At 41.2% G+C, this 26,649-nt stretch overlaps 1 protein-coding gene across 4 annotated transcripts in view; it reads right to left on the bottom strand.

Annotated features, from left to right (window-relative positions):
- Window positions 1-15,890: 15,890 nt before the first annotated feature.
- The window catches only part of PAG1 (phosphoprotein membrane anchor with glycosphingolipid microdomains 1), a 115,876-nt gene continuing 105,117 nt past the window's right edge, over window positions 15,891-26,649 (bottom strand). For all 4 annotated transcript variants that reach the window (XM_071554288.1, XM_071554289.1, XM_071554291.1 and 1 more), the window contains one exon: window positions 15,891-25,122. In XM_071554288.1, the coding sequence (XP_071410389.1) occupies window positions 24,772-25,122 (351 nt within the window). In that variant the 3' untranslated portion in view covers window positions 15,891-24,771. The remainder of the gene's footprint in view (window positions 25,123-26,649) is intronic.

Here is a 26,649-nt window from a genome sequence, read left to right as displayed (position 1 = left end):
AGGGAGTCCTAGATACAGTCCTCTTCAGCATCTTTACATTCAGGGGATTTTTAAAGAGTCAAACACAAGCTATAATTCACTATCACACATCAGCATTTTTCCCTGAGACTCAGTCTTAGCACTTTTGGGGTGAACTGCTGAACAATTCTGGCCCATAGCCACAGCCTGACATGAAGTAAATTGTTGTGTTATAGGGGGTAATATGGTATCACTTAGCTCAACAGAGATATGTCATAATTGTACTACAGCATAATATGCCTCTAACAAAAGTATAGGCTCTGGCTAGAATAATAGCTGTTTACATGTCAATGATTTCCAAGCTTATTAAAAGTTAATGTGCACATTCACACTCCCTTTGTATACACAGCTCTCCAGCACAGCAGAAGTGTTTCAGATGCTTCTTTGCCTCTAACCTTAACAATCAGTTCATAGTTCCAAAGAAAAAAAAGCCTCTCTCTCTAGACTTATAATTCAGATGATAAGTACATATAAGCATATATCTCTCCCTCTAGACCTTCTTCTAGAACAATCTGTGAAGGTGAATTACAGTGACAGCTTTTCAGTTCATCTTGAATAATTATTATCTAACTTCTTTCACTATATCCACTGGGCAGCCATGCGCACAGAAAAAATCTAGCTTTCCTTAGCAGTGCCTTAACTACTCTATACTGATTGATATCAGATGGAGTTTTTGTATGATACTTATTTTTTCCAAACATTTTATATAGTCCATCGCTCAGTTAAATATTCCTCTCATTTTTAATATAATTATTTACTGATCTGTTTTGACATTTCGTTCCATTCAGCTACTGCTACTTTGTACAGTGATCATCACTGCTGGCAAAGCTTGCCTGACTCCAGACTGGGGAACAAGTTCCTTTTCCTTTGAAAAGCAGATACTCTTTCATAAATGCTCAGGGAGGTACTACTCTGTAATCTCACTGACTGGTCCCAGAACTGCTTCCACCAGGGACCATCACTCAGCAATGCAGCTCCCAGCAGCAACAAGCAGTAGCCACTGCTAACAAGCACTGGTACGGGTGTGCTTTAGTTTGCCTCACAGGAGCCGGCGGATACATCGCAGTGTGCATTTTATTGGACCACCCAGAATCCTGCCTCAGCTAGGTCTCCTTTTAATTTTTTTTATTCTCATTTTTAAAATGTGCCTCCAAGGAAATAATAAATTTCTTGTTATTGTCTTTAATATATTAATATTTTCCCCTTGTCCATGAATGCCAGCTTTTCATCACTAGAGGCAAGATCTTTTCTGCCCCTACATCCTCTCAGACTGATGCTATGCTTCAGTTCCTTACCTTTAGAAAAGTCTAACAGCAATAGGAAGCAAAGAAACCCTCAATTTTCTGCATATATAATCACAATTTTTTCAAAAATAACCTGCTTAAGTAGTCATTCACTTTTCACTTTTTAGTGTGGAACAGATGTATTTGTTTGAGCTTCAGTATTCAAACCAGCATATGTACTAACCGTGTATGTGTGTTCCACTTCCCTCATAATCCCAGGCATTTGAACCCCTGCCAACTTCTTTATTCAGGGACCTGCCTTCTCCACACCCCCTTTGTAAACTTTGCATTTGTTTTGCTTTACAGTGATCATTGAAGTTCTCACTCCAGCTGGGAGGACAGCCAGGCACCTTCAAGAACAAGGGAATGATTGACAATATTAGGCAGAAAATTGTCTGCCAGATGCTGCTCAAAAGGAGAGGTGGCAACCTTCCGACCCTCTTCTCAGTAAGTGAAATCGTCCCTTCTGTGACATGCCTCTGCCCCACTTGTCAACTGAATGGAGAGCATAAGGTCACTTCTGTGTCTGGCTGTTGTGCAGTGAAATGCCACCCTGCAGACAAGGCTGTGCCTTCTACGGGAAGGAGATCCCAGTGTCAGCCATGCGTTGGAATGAAGCAGCAACATTCACCAGCCATTACACATTACTTTTTCAGTTACTGCTCTGAAACATTGACTAGGTCTCAATAATCTTAGTAGTATAGAAAGGAAAGGAGTTCTAGACAACCCATCCTTCGATTTTGAGAGAATAAGTATCAACCAGAGCTGCACTGCTTTTTAAAAAAACCTTTCCTAGAGGTTTTGCTGTTGTGATTAGTACTTTCACATAATTTATGTTTACGTCTCTTAAAAGGCTTTGTTTCCCTCTCTTCAAAAAAGGTCAGCTCATTGGAGTTGTACTAATACAATGACTACAGTTCCCCTTTTTACAAATTAACTAGTCTAAAGAAAACAAAGGGATGAACTTGAAAAAGGTTAAGACTAACATTTTCTTACTCAATTACCTGACTGAACACAAAGGAAAAAAGAACAAGAGAGAGAAAACACTTTTTCTTAATAAAAGCAGTGCAGAAAACCCAACCAGTTTACACTGAGGGCAGAAACACAGGACACATAGGCCTCTGTAAGGCAAATGTTTGAGCACATAATAGAAATAACTATATATACATAGTTTTTTTTTTTCACAAAGAAAACATTTGGGGTGAATTTTGAAGTTGTTTGTTCTCCTTCATGTGTGGCAACAGCCATGTGTGTGAATAATGACCCCTGAAATGACACCAAAATTAAAGGAAGGATATAGGAATCTAAAGACAATCACTGAAATGCTATTTAAAACAAGTGTATTCAATAATCGTCTTAATTCAGATGGAACTTCTCATGCAACTTAGATTAAATATATGCTAAGAAAACTGCAAGACTGGCATGTCAACTTCCTCTTTCTCAGTGAAGTGTCGAAGAACTCAGCTTGACTCTGAAAGTCAAAACTGAACTTGCAGAGGTAGCAATTACAAAGAAAATAACTAGCTGTTCCTTTCAAAATGAACAAATGAGACACTCAGAAAAACATAAATATTACAGGACCACATAAAACTACTTTCAGACACAGTTTTTATATGGAACACCATTGTAAAGCTTGTGCAACTGAGAAAAAAAAGACTACGTAGCTGTCAATCAACGTCAGCAATAAAAATATTTACAGCAGTAAATTAAGCAATGGGTACAATTTTATTTTGGTCACCTTGCTACCTACCGTAAGATAATATAGTTTTATTTGCATAAATTCTTTGTCTTGGAGACGAACACTCTGCTTTTAAAAGGGCACGCCAAATTTTTGGGCTTGTGTACCACACTGACATCAACCCTACAGGCTCTTTCAGTAAACACAGTAACCAAAATTTAAGGGAAACACAGATAGCCACATAACTTGAGGACCACCCAAACCTTCATTAATCAGCTGCAATCCTGGTCACTAGCATGAGAGATAGGAGACGTTTTCTTTGTACCTATTTTCTAGTGAGTACAGAGCATTCATTAAAGCTAATTTTTGGTGCTGTGGAAGATTTTTCACTTGGTTGGGTTTTGGTTGCCTTGGGGTTGGCTTGTTTTTTCAGGGAAGCTTCCTGACAGAAATTCTTCTGGAGATTCTTCTTCCAGTTCACTCCTTAGCAGTTTCCAGAAAAATAGACAGTTCTGATGGCCGGTTTTCCCCTAAAAGTCTGAATGAGACTGTTCCCGCTTTACTCTTCCGTCCTCTTTCGAGAGAGCTGCCCCGTTCTCCACGTGGAAACGCGGCTGACCTCTTCCTTCCTCTCCCACCCTGCTCTCCTCCATTAACAAAAATCCCGCATAAAAAAACAAACAATTCACACGCACATCGAGCTGGAAAGGCACATATAACGTGGACTAGCTAGGAAGAGGGCTGTGCCCCCAAGACCATGCCCCTCGCTGGCACCCCGCCGGTCTCCGCAAATGCCTTCACAGCGCTGCCCGCGGGCGCTGGGGGTCGGGCGAGCTCCCGCGGCCCTGCTCAGCATCCCCGCTCCATATTCCTGCTCCATGCTCCCGCACCCCTGCTCCATGCTCCTGCTCCACGCTCCCGCACCCCCGCTCCATGCGCCCGCATCCGCGCTCCATGCACCCGCATCCGAGCTCCATGCGCCCGCAGCCCCGCTCCATGGCCTCGCACCCCCGCTCCATGGCCCGCTCCATGGCCCCGCGGCTCGGCTCCATGCCCCGCTCCATGGCCCCGCGGCCCCGCTCCATTCCCCGCTCCATTCCCCGTGGCCCCGCGGCCCCGCTCCATGCTCCCGCCCGCGATCCTGTTCGGCTTTTGCCTCGGATTCCCACCGCCGCCGGCAGAGCTCGGCGTGTAAACATGTGCGGTCTGTCGGGGGGGCCCTGCCCGGCCGCGGGGCGGGGGCGGCGGCGCCCGGGACACCCTCGGCACCGCCCGGGCGCTCGGAAGAGGAGGGGACAGTGCTGCCCCCGGCAGTGAGCGCGGAGGGGGCGGGAGCGGCCCCGCCGTCCGCAGTGCTGCGCGTTTCCTGCGCGGGGATGGGGGCGGCGCTGCTCCATCCCCGGCTCTCCTGCTCCATCCCTGGCACTCCTGCTCCAGCCGCGCCCCTTGAGCCCCTCTCCGTGCCCCTGTGAGGCTCAGGCTCTGCAGTAATCGCTGCCACAGCTGGTTATAAATAAACATCGTAAAGCTCCCGCCGCTGACATCGGATGGTGTGTAACACTTGAGTCTTCCTTAAAAAAAATACCCAATAAAACCATTGTAATCTTCCTCCCCGAGGGGGGAGGCAAAAAAAAATTTATAAACTTCATGCAACAGCTGAGAAGTCGGCGAACACACAAAATGACCCAAACGTGGCGCTGTCACAACTCACGACTGTTGAGCTAAAATTGATTACCAGGGACCCTGTGACGTGAATGCGGTTGGGACAACTTATACTGGAGCATTTACCTGCTTTACAGGCACCATACAAATGTAAGCCTGTACTATTAAACGCACAGTGGGATTTGGGCACAATACGCATAATATAAAAGGCAGTCAAGGCGCAGATAATGGCTGTGCAAATGCAATTGAACTGCAGCACACACCCCCTTCCCCCCTCCCCATCGGGAAACAGGAAAAGGTCTTAAATTCCACATACTAAATCTCACTTATTTCTCTTCCTGGTGGTTAGGTCTTTGATTTTGTTTTCAGAGGGAAGATGTAAAATAAACCCCTGCATTTTGAAGTGGCAGTTTGCTTTTGATTACCTCTTCAAGTGTAATGTTTTGGCTTGAATTTATGAGTCTGTTTAATTACTTTTTGGTTGCTGAATGGTTGGGTTTTGTATAGAAATGCTTGAGCTGTTCTGGCTGGCTTCTTTGGTAGAGGTGTGTTGCATTTTAATACATGATTTATGTAACCAAAAAGAAAACCTTGCGGGTACTGACAGTGTTACTAAATACAAAGGGTTCTTTTCCACTGTTTATGAAATAAACTTATTTGTGTATATATATATATATATTTAATATGACTGAACTGCTATGCCAGCCTTTGTTGTGGGAGGAAAAGAGAAGTGGGGAAGAGCAGAGCACATAAAGAAGGCAGCACGAATCTTCCTGGAGGCTTTCCCTCCATTGGTGTTAAAGATACTTGGTCAAAGGATGCTAACATAATGTACAAGTTTGGTGTAGATGGCAAGATAAAGAGTATCCCTCGAGCTGGAGTTTAATGACGTATCTACTGCCTTGGCTGAGTTAGTAATTTGGAGCAGTCACTTGGATAAAGGCAGTGTCAAAGTGGAAAACAAAGGCAGAGTGAAGCAGCTCAGGAAAGCACAACATAGCGAAGGAGGAGCAGGAGCAGCAGAGGATGGCTCTAGACACAGGGAAAGATCAGATGAGTGGAGGGGAAAGAGGATCAAGTACCAGGAATAGGAGAGTAGTGCCAGAGCAGTAAATGATAGCAGGGATGCTGATGAAACCAAGAATTTTGTTGCTAGTATTTATTTCCTCGCAATTTTCCCTTGAACACAACTCTTCTTCCTGAGCAGTTTGCTGAGACAGAGGACTAAGAGATCAAACTGACATTACACCCTTGTGAAAGAGGCTTGGACTAATTACTTATGACACAGGTAAGGGTTCTGAAGATACCTGATACAGGTGTTGTTAACAGTTTGCATCATTTTCTTTCTGTGTCACTATTTCTGTGCTCACATTGCTCCTTGTGTTGCTGAAAAGTTCTGCCCAACAGACTTAAGAGACTTGGGACCTAGATTACCATTTTCCTACAGTAGCATGAAGTTCTTAGAGAATAACAGACACTCATTTTAGAGAATTAACCTCTTCTGCCACAGAACATTGGGTGAGCAGCCTGTCACATGAATTATTGAGTGTTTTAATTTTAATAACTTAAGTGTAGCATAGTTCGTTCAAAAAGGAGATTTGTTAACCGACACCATCTAACCCTGCTAGTTATATGCAGGTAGATTACAGACAATGATACTCAGTTTGCACATGCATTTTGCAAACGTACTCCTCGGTTGTACTCTTTATTTTGCAAATTGCAGACATTGAGAGATGAAGGGTCTATAATTTTCTAGCTTGCCTTTCTCTTGGAACACTGGTGCTGCACTGGCACGCATCCACTTTGCTGTGACTTCATTTGAATACAGCAAATTCTTTATTATGATGAACAAAGGGTTGCTCTCTGGTCTGCTTTGAATCTCAGCCTGCTCATGGAGATTACTGGGTTTTGAGCAATGCCAAATCACTAAATATCTCTGCTTCACTGATCTCAAATGCTTCACTGATTTGACAATGGATTTAGTAGTCATTTTCATACATGTTCTTGCCTTTGAATGAATAATACCTTAGTAGTTTTGCTCCCCACTGCTGTTTGATTCTCCATTTCATTCAAAAGGGTTTAGATTCGAAACTTCTCTTTCCTCATATGTTGCTACTTTGAGATACATAAACACATTTGTTAGTGATTTTAACCCTTGAATACAACTCCCCTTCACCTCTTTGCTTTTATTTGCAATTTTGGGTTTATTGTCATTCATATTAGTAAGAAATACCATGTGGCTAAACAATGTCTTACACTGATGTTTATCATATTACTCTGTCAATGTATTGGACATAATCTTTTGTAATAAAGCAGAATTCTGAATTTATGAATTTTAAATTTCCTCCAAGAATGGTGGTCAGCATTTTTCTCGTTCATGAAAATTTCTTAAGACAAGGACTATTATTTTATCTTGATGTATGAGACAGAAAATGAGAAAACCTTGAAAAATACTGGGTTAATTTTTCCAGAAGCAAACAGATCCAAAAAGCCTTATGTTGCTGCCATGTCAAGCTGTTGACTTCTTTTTTAGTTGCTCCAGGAGAGCAGCAATTTATCTCCAAAGGTGGGATTGGTTTCAGAAAATGGATGAGCACAGTGCATTCCTTATTAAACTAAAGAAATTTACTAAACCGACTTTCTCAAAAGAGTAAAAGCAAAAGTGTTCAGACCTCTCAGTTTACAGAAAATTCAGATCCACTAACATAGACATAAGTAAGAGAAATATTAAGCAATGCTAAAATAATCCAAAATAGCCCTTGATGGTAGTTTCTCTACTGTGTTGCTCCCAGTTCAGGATTTGGCTGTTGTACTACCAATCCATGTCCAGCAAAGGACATAATTAATTCATAGTATTTCAGAAGCTTCTTCTGTGCAAATCTTGGAAGATTTGTCTTACTCAGTATTTTTACCTGCGTTCCAAAGGCTTATACTGTCCTTTGAGGTGCAAATTTGCAGTGATGAATCCAGTGGATCAGCCAGGGCCTTTGCTTCTGTACATAGCACACTCTTACATCAGCAGCATAAAACCAAAGGAGGTGGCATAAAAACCTTCCAGGAAAGCTGTATCAGTGTTGTGCTACACTGACAGCAATAAACCACCAGGAATGTGTTCAAGGGTAGCAGCCTGCCTGGGAGAATTGCTGTCGCTTTTCTCTCACCCTGAGTGCCAGATCAGCCTGAGCTGAGCAACTGATCACTTCCACCTGCTGTTCATGGTGTTGGGCAGGAAAGATGCCGTGACTTTGGGCTATTAAATCTAGGGCAAAGGTTCACCAGAGGCAATGTCTGAATTGTCACCCAGCAATGTGAGGTCACCCTGCATCATTAATTGTCCAGAGATATAGTCAATCTTGCTCAGTCAGATTTATATTGTTAAAAAGTGTTAAAACCCGGCTTTTGTTTTTGTACTCAAATACACATTTTTCTGGAGTGTGACCCTGGTGTTTGCTGCTCAGGTAGCCACTTTCAGCTCTTCTTCCCTGACCTGAGCCTTCCACATACTTGTTTTGTGCTGTGCTCCACAGGGATCACATCACCTTTTAGATTTCCATACCTTCCAACACAAGTCACACTGTGGCTGAGACATCTTTCAAATGTCAGCATCCCAGGCACTAAAATACAGACCTCTAGTCCCTGAGTTCTAATTATGCTCCAACCACCTTGATTCCAGTGCACTGATCTGGATGAAGCCAGAAGGACTGTTATTGCATCTGCCGAAAATTCCCACTGCTGGAAAGAGCAGGATGATTGAATGAAAGGCAAAATTTTCCAGTTTGCCTGTCAGCAGTTATGAGGAACAGGAGATAATGAGGAAGAAACTAAAGGCATTAATTTCAGGCCAGAGCAAAAAAAAAAAAACAAAACAGTGCATGCTTCATCACAGGCCTAATACTGTATAATGATTGATGATGCTGTAATCAGAGCCCACATAGAGAGAAACAGGCTGTAAATTAAATGGTGGCATGTTTCACAAATGGCTTGGAATTGTAATGCAATGATCAAGAATTTAGAGTAAGACTTTATGCCTCTTTTAACAAGCTGCAGTGCTTCTAACAGAAATAATTAGGGTTCTGACAATGCATTTGTTTGAATGAAGGGTTGAGTTTGACCATAAAAAATAGCTTGTAATCTGCATGTCACATACAGCTTTCTACTGACACACAGCCTTATAGTCTAGTGCACCAGCATTCACAGCAAATTAGTCTCAGTTTTACTGTATTCTTTAACCACAGCAAGTGGTACCTGGAGAAGAAATAAAGTTCTTTTACTATGTCACTGCCACTCAGGTAGCTCTTAAAACTGAAAAATCATAGAATGATTCAGTGATATTTTTAAATTAAATGTCTCACTATAGTTTGAACTTTCTTTTTTAGACTTAGCAGTAAGGAAAAAGTAGGAGGAGAAGGAGCAGGAATCAATTTCTTTTTCTCTTTTGAAAACTCAAGTTTGGCAAGCCAATGGCTCCTTCGAGCAATCAATTCCTTCCTGGAAACCTTCCTCCTCTCTAGAAGCAAAGCACCCTTCTTAGCTTTCCACAGAAGTGGAAAAGTGCATATTGAAAGCAAATTACAGCATTCATTTGAAGAAATTAATAGAATTATGGTTAGTACACTGGAGTCACATAAGCAAACATGCATGAGAGTCCACGTCAACTTGGGCTAAACAAAACATGTGCTATATTCAGCTCTTGGGCAGATCAGCCGTGCAGCACACATAATGTCTCTGACACCTCTAGGAAACATGGGGTCCATTGCAGCCTTCCAGAAAATTTGAGATGTCCATGAAGTTTTGAATTACCTTGCCTGTGTTCCACATAGCATATGTACATGTTTTATATGGGAAATCCCACTGGCAGCAGCCCTAATTCTTTCTAATGTTTGGTGTCACAGTGCAGCTGACTTCTTTCTTGAGGCAGTCTAAGATGCAGTACAACTGCCACTTCTCAGAGGCTCTGAATACAGTTTTTCACCAGCTCATGAGAAAATGGGACAATGTTATTAACCATCTCTTAAGCAACTAATAAACAGAAAGGAATCTTCCTTTCTGTGATGGCTTATGTGATCATAGAATCTATCAAAACACCATTTCTGAGTTACATAACCATTTTGGGGACCAGCCTAATAGTTTCAGATTCAGAGGAAGATAATTCTGGCAATGACTACTTCTGGGCATTCAGTCTGAGTCTCTGCTCAAGCTGGGACAGTCCTGACCAGTGGCATCCATCTTAGTGAGAAATTTATAAGCCTTGTTAATACCTTCTTTTGTCATTCCATTTTAGTAATGATTTGTAACAAATTCCTAGCTCTTAAATACCTGACAGAATTCTTGTCCACTTTTGGACAAAAACCCCCAATCCTTTTAACATTTAATTCAAGGAGGTACCTACTGTGCTTTTGAGTGGTCACGAGTATTTAATGCTCTTGTGATGGTTTTAGGGCTAGAGACAATTTTGAGGGATGTTGAGCCAACACTTTTCACACATACTCAGTTTATTTACACTGCAGCTTGTTTTGTGCATTGCCTACAAAATTATGCTTCATAGAAGAAAAGCCTGGCAACACGAGGGAAATTGTTGTAAACAACCAGAGTGAACACTCCAATCCATGTACAATAGACATGCTAGAACTCAAAATAGCACCAGAAGAAAAAAAAAACCACCCTTAAAAACAGTAAGAACATTGTTTGTTTTTAAGAAACACTGAGATTTGTTTTCAGTTTCTAGATTAAGCCCAATTGCCAAAAAAGCTTTTGTTACCATCTAAACCAAACTCAAGTTGGGAAGCACAGCCAATGATTATTTCAATTAAGAATGTACCCTCAAAATCCCAAGGGGGGGAATACAAGAAGTGAACAGTTTTTCAAAAATACGAGCCTTATCCTCTGCCTGTCCTTTGTCTCTCTTTTTTCCCAGGTGTAGGAATTGCAGCTTGAATGAACAGCAATAGAAACAGAGTTTCTGAGGAAAACCGAGTTTCAAAACAGAGAGCTTTTGGCAGCAGTCCCCCTCCCCCTCTTTTTGAGATCCTTAGCACATGCTGAAGTTTTCCTCTTAACACTTGCCAGGGCTGTTGAATGCTGAAGTCAACGTTTTGAACTTAAAACCTCCCAGAACTGAGACATCTGTATAGAGGGTGCTGCAGATCTGCTAGAACCCAAGACTAAAATTTTAATCATAGATTCAGCTTTGCAATCTTATAAATGAACATTATCTTGACTATGTTCTGTCTCCCATGGTTTTCTCTCTCCTCCTGGCTCTTCCACCCCATCAGACACAAACAATAGCTTTTCTTGTACTCTGTAGTACCCACTGTCTTCCTATTAGGAACGGAACACTTGGCAACCTCCTTGGATGGCCATGCTGGTCCAAAATTGTCTCTGGGATACATGTTTTCTTTTGTGGTCACTGGAGTGAGGGGCACATCCCCTTGCTTGCAATAAAATGGGCAGGACCAGAAGCTGTTCACCAGTGGCTGTTCCTACAAGCAGATGCATGTTGTATAAATGGTAAGTATGTGGAATCTGCCCAAGGCCATGGATTCTGGGGATTGCCTCTCTTCTCATCATTTTGTTACTGAATCTGTTTATCACATACATGAGTTACAGAATTATTGTCAACTTAAACTATCCTCTCTGGCTATGAAGAAGTTCAGCAGTAGCAAGAACCCCTTGTGATGTGATAGTATTCTCGCTCTTTTTCCTTTGTTGCAAATGTACTTTACAGAGGAACAAGTGAATTAACTTCATCATGAATTAACTGCAGTTCAAGTGGCACTGTTTGACTTGCCTGGTTTTCAGTGCTGCAACTTTATTCGTCCTGCAGTATGAAAACTGCTTGTACATCACTGGAGACAAGTCCCTCAAGATGCAGTTTCTATTGTTATTTCTGAAACACTAGAGGGAAATTTGGAGTTCACTGGAATCAGTGAGAGGTATCCTGGCCTGACCAGACCTTAATCTCAAACGAGTTCAAGCACTCCTCTAAATCAATTCTGAATGCAGCCTAAAGTGTTACACAGCACTTTACATTTTTTAGCATGGAGATGACACATACATTAAAGCATTCGATTCATGTAGATTTGCCAAGAGGGCAATGGTTGCACAAATAGAGATGTTTTTATCTGAAAGGACATGTGCTCCCCATACGGATGCAGTCATGGTTGCTTAGTCTCTGAATGAGTTCATACTTGCACTTCTCCAGAAGAGAACATGTGCTAAGTATTTCTTCAGGCTAATTTTTTCATACTACAAATAGTAGTTGTCATCATCTGAACCAACACACAGGTTTCAAGACACAAGCTGTCAGAACAAACTGGAATGGTTTGTGTCTGTGAAAGATGACTGCCGGGAAGTACCTGTGTATTCTAGGCTGGGCCGGCAAACCTTAATACTGTTCTCTGTTCCTCACTGACTCCCTCAAGCAGTTGGTTCTCAGTCCATTACCTATTTGAGACTCCTTTCATAAAATCATAGAATCATAGGATCAGTTGGGTTGGAAGAGACCTCCGAGATCATCAAGTCCAACCCTTAATCCAACCCCACTTTGATTACCAGATCATGGCACTAAGTGCCATGTCCAGTCTCACCTTAAAAACCTCCAGGGTCAGAGAATCCACCACCTCCCTGGGCAGGCCATTCCAATGCCTGACCACTCTCTCTGTAAAGAACTCCTTCCTGATACCCAACCTAAACTTTCCCCGGCAGAGCTTAAGCCCATGCCCTCTTGTTCTGCTGTTGGTTGCCGGAGAGAAGAGACCAATCCCCACCTGGCTACAACCTCCTTTCAGGTATTTGTAGAGAGTGGTAAGGTCTTCCCTGAGCCTGTAGAGAGTGATAAGGTCTTCCCTGAGCCTTCTCTTCTCCAGACTAAACAACCCCAGCTCCCTCAGCCTCTCCCCATAGGACTTGTGCTCCAGTCCCTTCACCAGCCTTGTTGCCCTTCTCTGGACCTGCTCCAGCACCTCAGTATCTTTCCTGAACTGAGGGGCCCAGAACTGAACACAGTACTCAAGGTGTGGCCTCACCAGTGCTGAGTACAAGGGAAGGATCACTTCCCTCACCCTGTTGGCCACACTATTCTTGATACAGACCAGGATCCCATTGGCCTTCTTGTCCACCTGGGCACACTGCTGGCTCATGTTCAGCCTCCTGTCAATCCAAACCCCCAGGTCCCTTTCTGCCTGGCTGCTCTCCAGCCACTCTGTGCCCAGCCTGTAGGGCTGCATGGGGTTGTTGTGGCCAAAATGCAGGACCCGGCACTTGGCCTTGTTAAACCTCATCCAATTGGAATCAGCCCATCTCTCTAGCCTATCAAGGTCCCTCTGCAGAGCCCTCCTTCCTTCCAGCAGGTCAACACTCCCTCCCAACTTGGTGTCCTCTGCAAACTTGCTAATTATGGACTTAATCCCCTCATCTAAATCATCAATAAAGATGTTAAACAGGACTGGACCCAACACAGACCCCTGGGGAACACCACTAGTGACCGGCCGCCAGCTGGATGCAGCACTTTCTGGGCCCGGCCCTCCAGCCAGCTCCTAACCCAGCAGAGTGCGCCCATTCAAGCCGTGGGCTGCAGCTTTTCCACCAGTATGTTATGGGAGACAGTGTCAAAGGCTTTGGTGAGGTCCAGATAGACCACATCCACAGCCTTTCCCTCATCCACCAGGCAGGTCACCTGGCCATAAAGGGAAATCAGGTAGGTCAGACAGGACCTGCCCCTCCCAACCCCATGCTGGCTGGGTGTAATCCCTTGTCTATCCTGTAGGTGCTCTGATTGCACTCGGGATGATCTGCACCCTAACCTTGCCAGGCACTGAGGTCAGGCTGACTGGCCCGTAGTTTCCCAGGTCATCCTTCTGGCCTTTTTTGTGGATCGGCATGCATTCGCCAACTTCCAATCATCTGGGACCTTCCCAATGAGCCAGGACTGTTGGCAAATGATGGAGAGCAGCTTGATGAACTTTTCCACCAGCTCCCTCATCGCCCGTGGGTAGATCCATCTGGTCCCATAGACTTGTGAGGATCCAGGTGGCTCAGCAGGTCTCTGTTTCCTCCTGGATTACAGGGGGGCTATTCAGCTTGTTATCTCCGTCTACAAGCTGCAGAAGCCAGTTATCCTCAGGACAACCTGTCTTATTGTTTAAAACTGAGGTAAAGAAGGTGTTAAATACCTCAGCCTTTTCCTCATCCATGCTATGTTCCCCCCATATCCAACAAAGAATGGAAGTTTTCCTTGCCTCTCCTCTTCCATGTAGATATGTAGATATGCAGATATGCAGATCTTGACTAGTTTGGTCAATAAACTCTTTAGAAGGAACTGTTTCAGAAGTATCTATTGTAGCTCTAATATGCTTTTTAGCACCACGACACACACAGGGATTCCTGTTTTCTGCCTGAACTGGCAGTTCTCTGTTCTTGTCTATGTCTTTCCACAAAGGCCGCACAGAAATTCCAGTTGTGTGAGTCATATGAAGGGTCAACCTCATTTATGTAATAATCAACTGAGAAGTAATGCTAAAGTATCGTGCCAGCTAGAGTGCTACAAAGAACATGTCACTGCGGTTCTGGGCTTTTGAAACAAATCTGTCAGACACATTTGCTACCAAGTGATGTCAAGCCACTCGTTAGCTTCAATGCTTTCTAGTTCAATATAAAGCTATGCTTCATGAATAGAGGGTGAACTGTGATTTTTGAGGGAATATCTACCCAATTAAAAGTAAATTGTCAGTCACACTTCATAGGGAATAATTCTATTTTAAACACCAGGTGTCACTGCAGCATACTCCTGGTTCCATACCGAGCTCCCATTAGGTTGAAGCGTTACTTTTAAGCGATGTCAAAGATCAGTGGAGAACAAAGATGCTTGCACTTTCTATTCCCGAGGGTTGGCATGCAGATACGTGATTAGCCAGAACCTGGGCAAATTGTTCAGTATTTAAACCAGCCAAATTTATAGTTCTGCAAGGTTGGCTAAAATCCGAAGCTAGCCACTGTAACAGAGCTATTTTATGCCTGATAGCAACTCTTCAAAATGATGAACTGAAAAAAAAAAAAAGTATCTGTGATACAGTTCTCCTGACAATAATGCATACATTTTTCAGAAAAACAGCCTGTACTGGGTAATATTCAGGAGTTGCTTAATAAAAATTTTATATTAAATTACATATTTTGCAGTTTCTTGGTCCATGAACAAATGTTCAATAAAAAGTAATCTTCATTTACACTTATGAGATCCAGAATGATTTTTCACATGAAATATTCCTTATTTTTACAAATTCCCTGTTTGACCTTTGTGTCTTTGCATATTAAAATATACCAACCCAGATAAAACATTAAAGAGCCATCACTTTGACAGTGAACAGGTACTATCTGCCTAATTTTTTCAGCCTCTCAGCCCAGCAAAACTAATCCCTGCCTGCACTGTGAATATTCCAGGAACCTGTTAATCAGTAACAATTTAGTACTAAAGGGGCAAAGCTGCTCTTTTCTTATATGCAATTGAAGATAATGAAGAGGAAGGTGCAAGATATGGAGAATGGAAGCCCCAGCAGACCAGGGACTATTTCTGCCTGATGCTCTAGTGTACAGCAGCTTTCTTCCAGTGGCACACTTACAAGATGACATTTCTTTGTGTTAGATTTACATGCAGAATCTGTTACATATTCAGCTGTGGTACTAAGTCAGTTGCCTCTGAAACACTTCAGGATGCTCTTAAAGTATTTCTACACAAACAAGAGTCTTGCTATTGACAGAGCAGTGCAGCAAATGGCTGGGGAACATTACCTAGAGAGCTTCTTTAGCAAAGAAAAAGGAATCAAATGCCATGGCAATTTCAGAAGATAATCCATAAGGCTGGTAATTGCAACCCTTTAAAAATGCTGCAAGCTGCACAGCTTTCAAAAGGTCAAACCCAATACTCTTACCTGCATTAAAGTGCATAGTGCCACTATGGTCATGTGAGTTTCTGCTTTAGTCTGGAGACAACTTAAAATTGGTGCTGTTGTGTGCATGCTTGAGTCTTGACTGGATTGTGGCTCTGTGAGGAGTAAGGTGCTACATAGTACAAAGAGGACTTAATATTTCTTGTCAAATAATGAAATCAGCACAAAATGCCCAGAACAAACAAAATTCTATCAAATAATGCAGATTGTAAGACCTGCAGAAGTGACTACAAGGACTGAATAAAAATAGTTGTTAAGAAAACAACAAAAAGAGGCACAGCAAAACCAAACAAACAATAAACAAAAGACAAAGCTTATTTATTGTTGTTTATTCTGTCTGGCTATTGAATTTATATATAGATTTCAATCCAATGAATTTTTCCAGGATTTTTGAATTTAACTCATTTCATTGCAATGTAACATGTTTCCCATTTGACATCATTTACATCGATTTCCAATAAATTGAAAAGTTATTTGCAAATACATTAACCAGAGAAAATGGCAGAGCCTCTCAAAAGCTTTCAGAGAATACAATACAGAACCTTACAATTTTTTTCTGCATATAAACAATAGGATACTACCGTACATAAATAAAACCTGTGTTTTATATTATTGACCTAGGTTCTTACTTTTAGACAACTGCCTCATATGTTCATGTAGCATTTTTCCCCATGAAGTATTTACATAAAACTTATCTACATTTACAGTAAATAACCATAATTGCCTACTGTGCTTTCAGCAGCCAAAAGCTGAATTGGCTAGAAACATCTGATGAAGATTCTTGAAATAAAGGTATGACTAAATTACATCAACTTGTGTATGCTACTACAAAACATTGAAAGGAATTTGATGGTGTTTGTTAATTTACAAAATGCAACTTACTGTTGGATCTGAACTGCTCTTAACAGTAGGATAAGCCTTGCAATTACAGTCAAGCTACAATTTATGGAACGTACATTCTGCAAAACTACAACAGTTCAGAGTCTGCAGTGGTTTTGATAAAACTGTATTAATTTCAAGCAGGTAGCAAGCCAAATAACCTTTCATGTAGCAAACAAGCCTTAGCTAGTGCCATCTCGGAAGTTGCATGCATTGACTCCAGGTTTATACAGCGTAGTCATTTAATCACTAAAGTGCTCTCACTGCCTACAGATCTGAACTTCACAGTACATTTAGCTGTATTCACTCTAAGATAGCCAAAGACAGTTCTAATCCTCTCTTTTCACAAGGTCATAGTGGTTTGAGGATGTTTTGCAGTTCTGTGTCAGTGACCAGAGGCTCAAATGGTTGTCCAGAAAACACATTTTGTTGCTAGAACATTATGTAAGAGAACATTGAGCAGAAGTATCCCAGTAATACATATTTTTTCCATTATAAAACAATGGACAAAGTAAATGAAAGTGTTTGTAATTACAAATACTTATCTACTATGTTCTAAGTATGCAATGTTCCATATGTAAAGCAATTTTATGCTGGAGCTCCTATAGCACCCAATTTTAAATGACTTACTGAGGCAGGATTTAATATTTAGCTATTAAACATAATTATCCATATACCAGACTATTCTTTGTTTTTCTTACAGAAGTCATATCAATTCACTAATAGAAATTTATTTCAGTGAAAACACAAACAAAAATACCTAGCACCAGACCAAACTTCTAAACTCTCTTTTAGGGCCCAATCCTGCACCTTTGGCTTATGCAAATAATTCCATTTAAATAAAGAATCCAGTTAGGGCAGGTTTTTTATTTTGGGGGGTTTTTTTGCTACCCTCCCCCCACCCCCCCAATCTGTGCAAGTCCAGATCTACACATTAGTGCATCTGCATTTGTCCATGTTGGATTTATGATTAAATAAAAACATGTATTTAGAATGTATTTATTCATTTCAGTTCTTTTTATATGGAGGCTTGACAAAAGATAATCCAACTGCATAATGGTTGAGTGGAGAGGACTTGCCCTGCCTCTCTGGGTATAGGGATTACTGAGAGGAATAAACAGTTCCATCCATCTCCTGTGAGATGCCCTTTAATTATAACCTCTTCTACTGTAAAAATCTTTCTAAACAGGTGGTCTGTGAGATGGGTGAAATACAAATGAAAGTTAGCTATTGTTCCTTCACCTCTCTCTTCCTACCTGCTGCAGTGGGATGTACCTGTCTTGTCCTGACAGTGCATGCTCTTTTCTGGGTCTGCAGGTGAGCTCTCAGTACACCTTCCTGAAGAGAACCAGCTCACATTCCCTTTCTTAAGTTAAGAGGTCAGGACTGTGAAGCCAAGGGCCATTCCTAAGTAGTCACTGCCACACAGACAAGATAGGCCCTGCTGGAAATCATGAAGGTAGTATGTGCAGAAACTCAGGAGCCACCAGAGTGATCCAGATGCTCATTCAAAGACTTGTCTGCTTGCAGATGTTCTGAGGAGACTTCTTATGTGACTGTTCTCAAAACAGTCTAAGATATAAAGACCAAATTTCAGTATCCTCAGAGATGTGAGAAAGAAGATTCTTATGCTCTTAGGTGTTTTTTTAATAATACATTTAACCATTGTGACAATTCACATCTTATATATATCTTTGAATGTCAGGTGAGTACTTGCAAACTACAGAACTTCTTGCCTTGAAAGAAAGAGAAGACCTCCACAGATACCCTCCAGACAAAATGCTATTTCCCCAAAACATCTGACTTAACTCCAGGCTCTTAAATCTCATGGGTGCATTAAAAAGATCCCATTCAGAACTGTTATGAGATGCAGTTGTCATACTTCACTCAGGATGAAAGAGATACTCAGATGGTGACAGCTGAACATGGTGAGAAGGAGCAATTCCATAAATAAGAGGGTAATCCAAATCCAACCTATGCTGGAAGTTAAACTATGAGAGTCTCTTTGTAGACATTAAGAATTCAAAACATCAGTGCTGTCTTTTTTTTTATGTAATAAGATTTGTAAGGTTTAAAACCCCCTTCCCAGTATAACAAGATTAAAAGGATAAGAGTGGTTACATTGTCTTGCAGTGAACAGGAGGCATTCTGAAATCTCAAAGGAAGCATTTTGAAGTGATATTTACATACTTTATAAATAATCTAAGCTGATTGTTGCATTATCATAAACTATAAGAAACAACACAGTTGTTTGCTAAACTAAACAAACCCGCATTTTATATTTTCTGTACAAACATATGCTAGTTAAAATTAGCCAATGAATTTGCAGAGACAAAACCCTTGTCAGATTGTGCTATTAGACCAATAAATAAACATCACAAAATGAAAGCCAGCATTTAGGAATGTGCATGGCAAGACAGCACCACATACCGTAGTCAGGTTGCCGTGCAATAACAATGAGCATGTTTACCTTCACAGAGACATCTGTATTTTTAGGCACTTTGCTATCATGTTTTCAGTGACATGGCCAGTTTAAAACTGAAGACCTCCAAATTCAAGAACCTTGGAGCTTGAAAAAACAGAACTGTAATATTTATATTATCTACAAACTGGGCACAGACCAGTGGGTATGTAATGCAAAGATAATCCAAGCATTTGCTATGGAAATTGGGGTGCCAGAGTTAGCTATGTGAGGAGGTCAGACCAATTAAAGCATTAAATGGTTCTAGTGATTCTGCTTATAACATCTAAACTGGATCATTTAGTCTTAGCTTAAATATATCTACATTGTGTAGATACCCTTGCTGACCTTTGGATTGTATGTAAAGTAAGTTTTATCAATTAATCAGTGAAAATTTTTTATTACAAATAAGCTCTCATCTTTCTGCTGTCCAGAAGAAAAGGACAGTGTCTGGTGTATGTGATGTCCTAATGCACTCCTGGAAAATTACCACATAGGCAATCAATTTGTCTAGTAATTTTTGTAAGCCTGGGATCGTTCACACTGATCCAACCAAACGGGGTTCTGTCTCCTTGAAGAAAGGGAAGTCTGTGGTTTTATCACTGTGATGCTCCATTTGTAGCATTTATCTTTACCATAAGCCCTTCACAAATCTTCGTGTGCGAAGCCCAGACATACATACATACATATACAATCCTGAACATATGCTGCTAGCTAGTAAGGGATATATATTTTATACATATATATTTTTTTTCCTGAGGCTGAGATCTGCTCTGGCACTGTCTTCAGCCATGACCATTCCAGAAGAGATACTATGAATCAACTTCAGCACCACGGTATGAAATCATACAAATAGTAATTATGTTCTGTGTACCCAGGAAGAGACCTGCTCTTCAAAGTCTTCAGCTCATCACCACATGAACATCTGTCAGGCTGAGCATCTTTCTGCATTCTTCTGTTTTGCAGCAGACTACACACACCAAGTTACTTGTGAAGCACATATTCAGGCATGTTCCAACCTAAGTAAATAACACTAATCTGAAATAACTCGTTATTTGCCTAACAGCAAAAGTCCCTCATTAGTGTGGCCTAAATTGAAATGTTTGTTGCAGAAACAGATTTCTTACAGTCACATTGCGAACAAATGAATATCCACAGTAGGAGACAAAAATGGCTGCTTTTGAACACCCATGACCCAACCTAAGCAGGCTTGTTACACGTGGTGACCCCACTCTGGCTGGATGTGGGATGAACAAGAGACAGGGCAGCACTGTCAGCTTTTGTAGTCAGAGTAACACAGTCAACACAAAGTTCTGGGGAGCAGACAATACCAGAGAGAGCACTGCATGTCACAACTTTACACATTGACGTTCAGAAAGCACATGGAAACCGTTTAATCCAGCATCTTATAAAAGCACCATTGAAAGGTTGAACAGAGAGCACCGCGTATACAGAATTGTGATCAAAACTGCAGACAGGAGCTTTTCAGAGAGCCATGGAGAAGCACACAGCCCAGAAGAATCCCTGCATGATGGATTCCCTGAAGGCACAATAGATGAACAAGGCAGCTGGTCATTCGCCAGCTGTGACTTCGGGGATGGTCCAGCTCTGAGTGACTCATGAATACGAATCCCAGCTACTCATCCCTCACCCCATGAACCCTGCTACATGTAAGCAAACCTGCAATTTATATTACTAGAAAGACTGAAGCAACTAATTGCTTACAGTTGACATGGACACCACCTCCCTGAATGTTCACTATTGAAAAACAGGTTCTTCAAAAGAAGACTGACAATTCTTATTGCAAAGCTTAGTCGTCGTAGCTACATCACTGGGCTTTTTAGAGGATGTTTGTGAGTGACTATTGCTATTGTAGGGCTAAATGAGGTCCAGTACATTAAGTGTGTCTCTATAAAGATGTTTCCAACCTAGACAAGTAAATGTTGGGGTTGTCCTTTTGTACTTTTGAGTTAAACACACACAGTATGGAAAAGAGTATGGAAGTACTAGCTACTTTGTAAAAAAGGCACTATAACTGATTTAACTGTGGCAATCAGGTACAGGTCTGTGCTACAGATATCTGCAAACAATCTATTTCTCTCAGTGACTGAGAAAGTAATTCGACTCTCATAGTAGAAAGGGATGACTGGTTTATATATGGCATTAGCACTGGTTTAAGCATGTGGTAATAACAACTCCCATATGAGACACAGATTCATGAAAGAGATGTCTGAACTGCATTTCCTATTTCTACCAGTTCCCAGAGGAAAATCAAAAAGGCTTTTTCACTAGGGCACTATACACACGTTGAAGTGTCTCTTGGCCTTACTGTGGCAATTTGATGTGAGATCTTATTATATAGTTGTACCAAAAAATGGAAACAATGAAATAGACCATGAAGCTTCCCCAGAAAAGATCACCAGGTAATAAATACTTCATTATGTATGTTGACATTTTATTTAGGAATATGGTGAAAGAGGAAAATATAGCAATAAAGGGACAAGCAGAAGAGACTCCCTTTTGTTTACAGTAAGATTATTCTATCTGGGGATTACTGTTGGAAAAATCTTTCTATTCGATGTATTAGTGAAAATGAAGCATTGGCAACATCCATAAAGGAACAGATCTTACTTCTGGGAATAGAGATCTAAACCAGAAGCTTGATTCTTTGTGAAGAAATGTAATTATTCACTTAAGAACCTTGGTCTGAATTCTAAAATATTTTTCTGTAGTATTAGACTACATAATGGAGATTGTAGAGGAGTTATGGACTCCCCTGCACATCCTCGTTCAGGAGGGTAATTTTTTGCAGCTCTCAAGTCCAATATGTGTGTGTGTGTCAAGGCTGAATGCAGGTACACACCCCAGAAGCAGCAATCCGAAATCTGAGCTGCTTCTCTATGAGGCTGAGGGTCTGGTTGACAATTAAAAGGTTGTGACCAGCCTGAAAGTCATTTAAACAGGAAGGAATGTGCCAGCATCACAGGACTGCAGACATGGTACCAGCTCCAAATGCAAGGCTGTATGATACAGATTAAAAACAGAAACCAAAGAAAGAAGAGAGTGGGGTAGATTTCATTTTGAAAAAGGAAAGTCTGGGGGATCTCAAGGTGCAGCTGTCAAAACAGATGAAAGAAAGGAAGAAAGGAACTGAGTCTTGTGTCCCTTCTTCCAAACCAACATTCTTGACCCTGGTGTGAAAGACCACGAAGATTGACAGGACAGTCCCATCATCCTCTGACTTGCTGATCTTGATGGGGGCAGTTCTAGAGTGATGTGTACTTTTCTTCTTTTGCACCTTAGAATTTTACAATCAAGAGTTCAGTATTATTCTTTTCTATCAACTGGCATTATCTCTGTCTTTAAACCGGTCTTGAAATTGAAACTGGTGAACCTGGCAAACCTCATGTTCCTACAGTTTCTCCAAAAGCAGTCATCCATGTAAAGGGACAACTACATCTTATATAATTGTGAATTTCAGGAGTTGAGGTATGCCTGCCACTGAGCTGCAGGAGTCAGACTGAGGACTACATATATAAACCAGCACCCCTGAGCAAACACATAGCTAAAGACTTCAGAAATTCTCCAGACTTACCACAACAGATCTTCTAAAACATGGCGCATCTTATCTTTGGCCTTAAATAGAGTGAAGTAGAAGAAGAAAACAGTCAAAGGTGAACTTCATGAATTCACATTCAAGGGAACAGAAAGAAAAACTTTTATAAAAGGAAAAACTCCAGTAAGGAGGACCAAAGTCAGCATTAAAAGCACTGCAGTGAAGTGGAAGCAAAGTGCTATCAAACCATGGCAGTATGGTCAAGAACAAGATGGATGTAGACTGGTTTTAACAGTTTCTCCTCCAAGAAAGAGAGTTACAGATCAAGTGTGCTGCACTGTGGCACAAGGTCAGGATCCACGATGCTTGAATCACCCTATGGGCAGAGTTTGACTGCACACTTGCACAGCTCCCCAGAGCTGGATGTACAGGCAAAGCCCATAAATCAGCACACTTCTTCCAGTTACAAAGTTATTTCTAATAAATCTGTGTAACCAGATCTATGTTTGCTCTTTCTAGTACCAAGGAATGTTGAGCACTGGCCAGGGATGCGAGAAGGACTCAGTGTGGTGTATCAAAACCCAGCATCAACTGAGCTGAAACTAAACCTGTTTTGGCAACTGTGGAATAATCCAACCACAGTTTATGTACCGTTCATTCTGAATTAAAAATAAAATGCTCTTCAACCACTGCCAGCTATTATGTGTATGTGAAAGGTACCCAGCTTGGACTGTAATTTATACTTGTGTCCAAATTACAAGTGTATGTTTATATACATGGGGATGTGTGTACACATGTACACACACATCTCACACAATGGCAGTTCTCTACTGCTCGACTATTCTTGTACCATTATTCTTGTACTATTCTTGAGAAAAAGAACATACAAATCCACTACCTGCTTATTTCATCTAAGCACTGTACTTTTCTTTTCATAGTAACAGTGTAACTTGGCATCTTTAAAAAGCCAGTGGCTTTTGAACAGCTTGTCAGAGGCCCAAGAAGGTGTTGGTTGCCCTCCTGCTCCTTTTAGCAGAAGAACAAGGAGGACTAGTGGCTATCCCTGGCTAAATCCCACTGTCTCTTCTGCCTCTTTTTGCCCTTTGGCTGTGTTCTTTTATAGAGATTAAATTATTTTAGCTTAAGAACAGCAAGGTGTGTTCCACATCCCTGCTCAAGGAGACAAAAAAGCCGACAAAACAACCCCAAAGCAATTGCATTGAAACAGGAAAGCAATTTTAAAGAAAACCAGAAGAAGCCCAAAGCAAGAATGGGATTCCTCCTGTAACAAAAGCCAGTAAGTTAATCTACAAAAACTTTGAAGATGAAAAATATGTTGTAAAAAAAAATATTATCCACTCAACACAGTACATAATTTTTTCCTGGTAACAAACTAGGCAAACATATTAAAATATTTTAAGTCTTACAAAAGGGCAAAATTCATAAAAAAGTGACTCAACACCATTAAGGTTAGACTAAACATTATGCCAATGCATTCATTTGCACAACATTTTGCAACATGACAACTGTCTGGGGTGTGTATGGGTAGGTATTTATGTTCATGTGAGGGTGACTGTTGCCATTTTAAAATGGTAATTCACAAATAATCAAACCCCCCCCCCTAAAAATACCAGGACACATCTCAAATACTGCAGGTCACATTGTACAGCCCTTGACATAAAAAAAAAAAAAAAAGAAAAACCAACAGAATTAATTCAAGTACATCTGGAGTAGGTCCCTTGTGAAGAACTGTTGTTTGCACTTCAGTTGCAATGAATGAGGACAGAGTTCCCCAAAAGACAGAGAAATAAGCGTGCCTTCCCCAGCCCTGCAAAGTAAGTCCGAGTTGAGGTACAATGATCAGTAATTTGCTCAACGTTGTGGATGCCCAAACTTGAATGAAAAAGGATGCTTAAAAACACTTTGAAGAAAATGACATAAAATAATCTCTCCAAATGAGAACTTAGCTTTTTGTAAAGGCAGTCTTTTTGGTATGTAATCCTATCGGAACACCAAGCATGGCACCCACTCCTTCCCAGATTCTGGTTGCCTCAGAGCTAGCAATAAAGAAACCTTTACGTTGTCGGGGTCATCCTTCTTACCTGACGTACCCTTTCCCATAAGCCTCAATCCACCACCCAGGATAACCTAGCAGGTGTCACACCCTGGCTGAAACACACATTGCCTCTTTGCAGCTTGTGTTCTATGCTTAGCTTTGTTAAATGAGAAGCACTTCCCTCTCCATGTTTCACTTGTTCCTTTGGAAATACCAGCGGAGAAGTCTGATGGAGTAGTTAAAGTCTGGTGAATTCCCTGTGGTGCTGCAAGTCCCCTATGCTCTCATAGTCATTCTCTCCTGAAAGAGCATTGTGGTTTTTGTTAGGCACAGACAAGGTCCTGTCTTCTTCTTGGCTCACTGACTGGATAGCTTCATAGTCTGGCTCAAGCTCCCCGTTTGGTCTGTCTGTTGACTGAGGCACAGTGGTAGAATTTAGGGTGTTTTCAAAGTCTTTCACACTTGCATAGAGGCCACTGCAAACAGACGGGGACCTCTGAGATGCAATTTCTTGAATACAGGTGTAAGGAGAATCCAGTGCCCTGATGGCCTGTCCTGGCTTACTCACCGATGAGTACATGGCAGAGATCTAGGAAAAGGAGACACCTGTTGAGTATCCAAGCATGGCAAAAAGCTTGTGCATCAGTCTGTACACTTGTACCACAAGGATACTGGTTACTTAAGAAAAGACAGGATATTCTTTTAAAAGAAAGAGATTATTTCTTACAAATCCTTTCTTTTCTGGCATGCCTTTATAAATTGATTTCCTTTCAAAAAAAGAAGGCTTTATAAAGTAAGTTTATAAATGGAAAAATTCTTTGAACATAAATCCCTGGCAGGCAAATCAGAACTGGGCAAAAAGAGATGGCTTTGTGAGCAGGAGCTCTTGCAAGTTTTGCTGTGGTCCTGGAGCCAATTTGGACTCAGCAGGGAGACAGGCAACAAAGGGATGATCAGGTAGAGCTGCTGTAATGTAGGAGAAGGATGCTGTCTGATCCTTGGGGATTTTAAAATTGTTTTTGTTATTATTTTTAATGGTAGTGTCTACTTTTCTGCTTTTAGAGACACCCTAGCAGGAGAGTAGTTGGTTATTGTCTTTATAGGCAGGACTAAGGAGGCACCAAGTCATGTGAAGAAAACATTAAAAATATCTTTTCTGGTGACTACACTCTGCCTACAAAGAGGAGATGCCTCTCAGTCACTGCATATCAGAACTTTATGCTAGACACTGAAACCTCTCAGCTATAAACTTAAGAAAGGGAGGAGCCAGCATCTCACTCCTAGTCAAAAAACACCTCTGGTGAAGCGATGCACTTCAAGAAGTGCACAAAGGTGGTGCTTCATGAAGAGGTGAAGGAGAAGCCCGCATCCACTTATGTTCCTCTTCTCAGGGCTTATTGTGGCTGGTGCCAAGCACAGGGTTCAGTCTTGACTCCCTCTCCCAGTCCAACCAGACACCAGCCCTTGCACAGAGCAGATGTCTGAAATTCCCTGCACTGCTTCCTGGTACTCAATATCACAATGCAACATAACTCTTCTCTTTCATTTAAAATCTTTCCCAAGCATACAAGGCTACTCTGGATTTGCATCAACCCAATTAAAAGAAAGGATTGAGATGAAAATGTCAATTACAGTTAAGCAACACTGACTGATACAGATGAACCAGACCACTTCTCTTTAATCTGGAAGGTTTTTTCTGGTTTGTTTGATTTTGTTTGGGTTTTTTTGTCTGGTTGGTTGTTTTTTGTTTGGTTGGGTATTTTGAAGAGAGACATCGAATTGTAGATGGCAATACTTCTTATGTTTTACTGATTTCAGCCAACCAACAAAAATGGCCTTTCTACTCATCTAATAATTCAACCCTTTTCACTATTAGATTATGTGAACCCAGTTTAAGGATCACTTTATTCATTAAGGTCTGGGAGTGCTTCTCCCAGCAGAAAGCATTAGCTCATTCATCTCATTGCCAAGTTTGTGTTTACTTTTATGTCTGGAAAACTTACTTACAAATGGCAAGGGTGTATTGGAGATTATCACAATCAACCTTATTTGTGTTTAACTCTTCTGTCTTTGTTTCAATCTCCTCAGTTTATTTGACCAACCAACATTTTAAAGA

The sequence above is a fragment of the Pithys albifrons genome, chromosome 4 (assembly GCF_047495875.1).
Source record: "Pithys albifrons albifrons isolate INPA30051 chromosome 4, PitAlb_v1, whole genome shotgun sequence".
Taxonomy (NCBI): domain Eukaryota; kingdom Metazoa; phylum Chordata; class Aves; order Passeriformes; family Thamnophilidae; genus Pithys; species Pithys albifrons.
The sequence above is the reverse complement of the archived record's forward strand: the minus strand, read 5'-3'. Positions and strand labels throughout refer to the sequence as shown.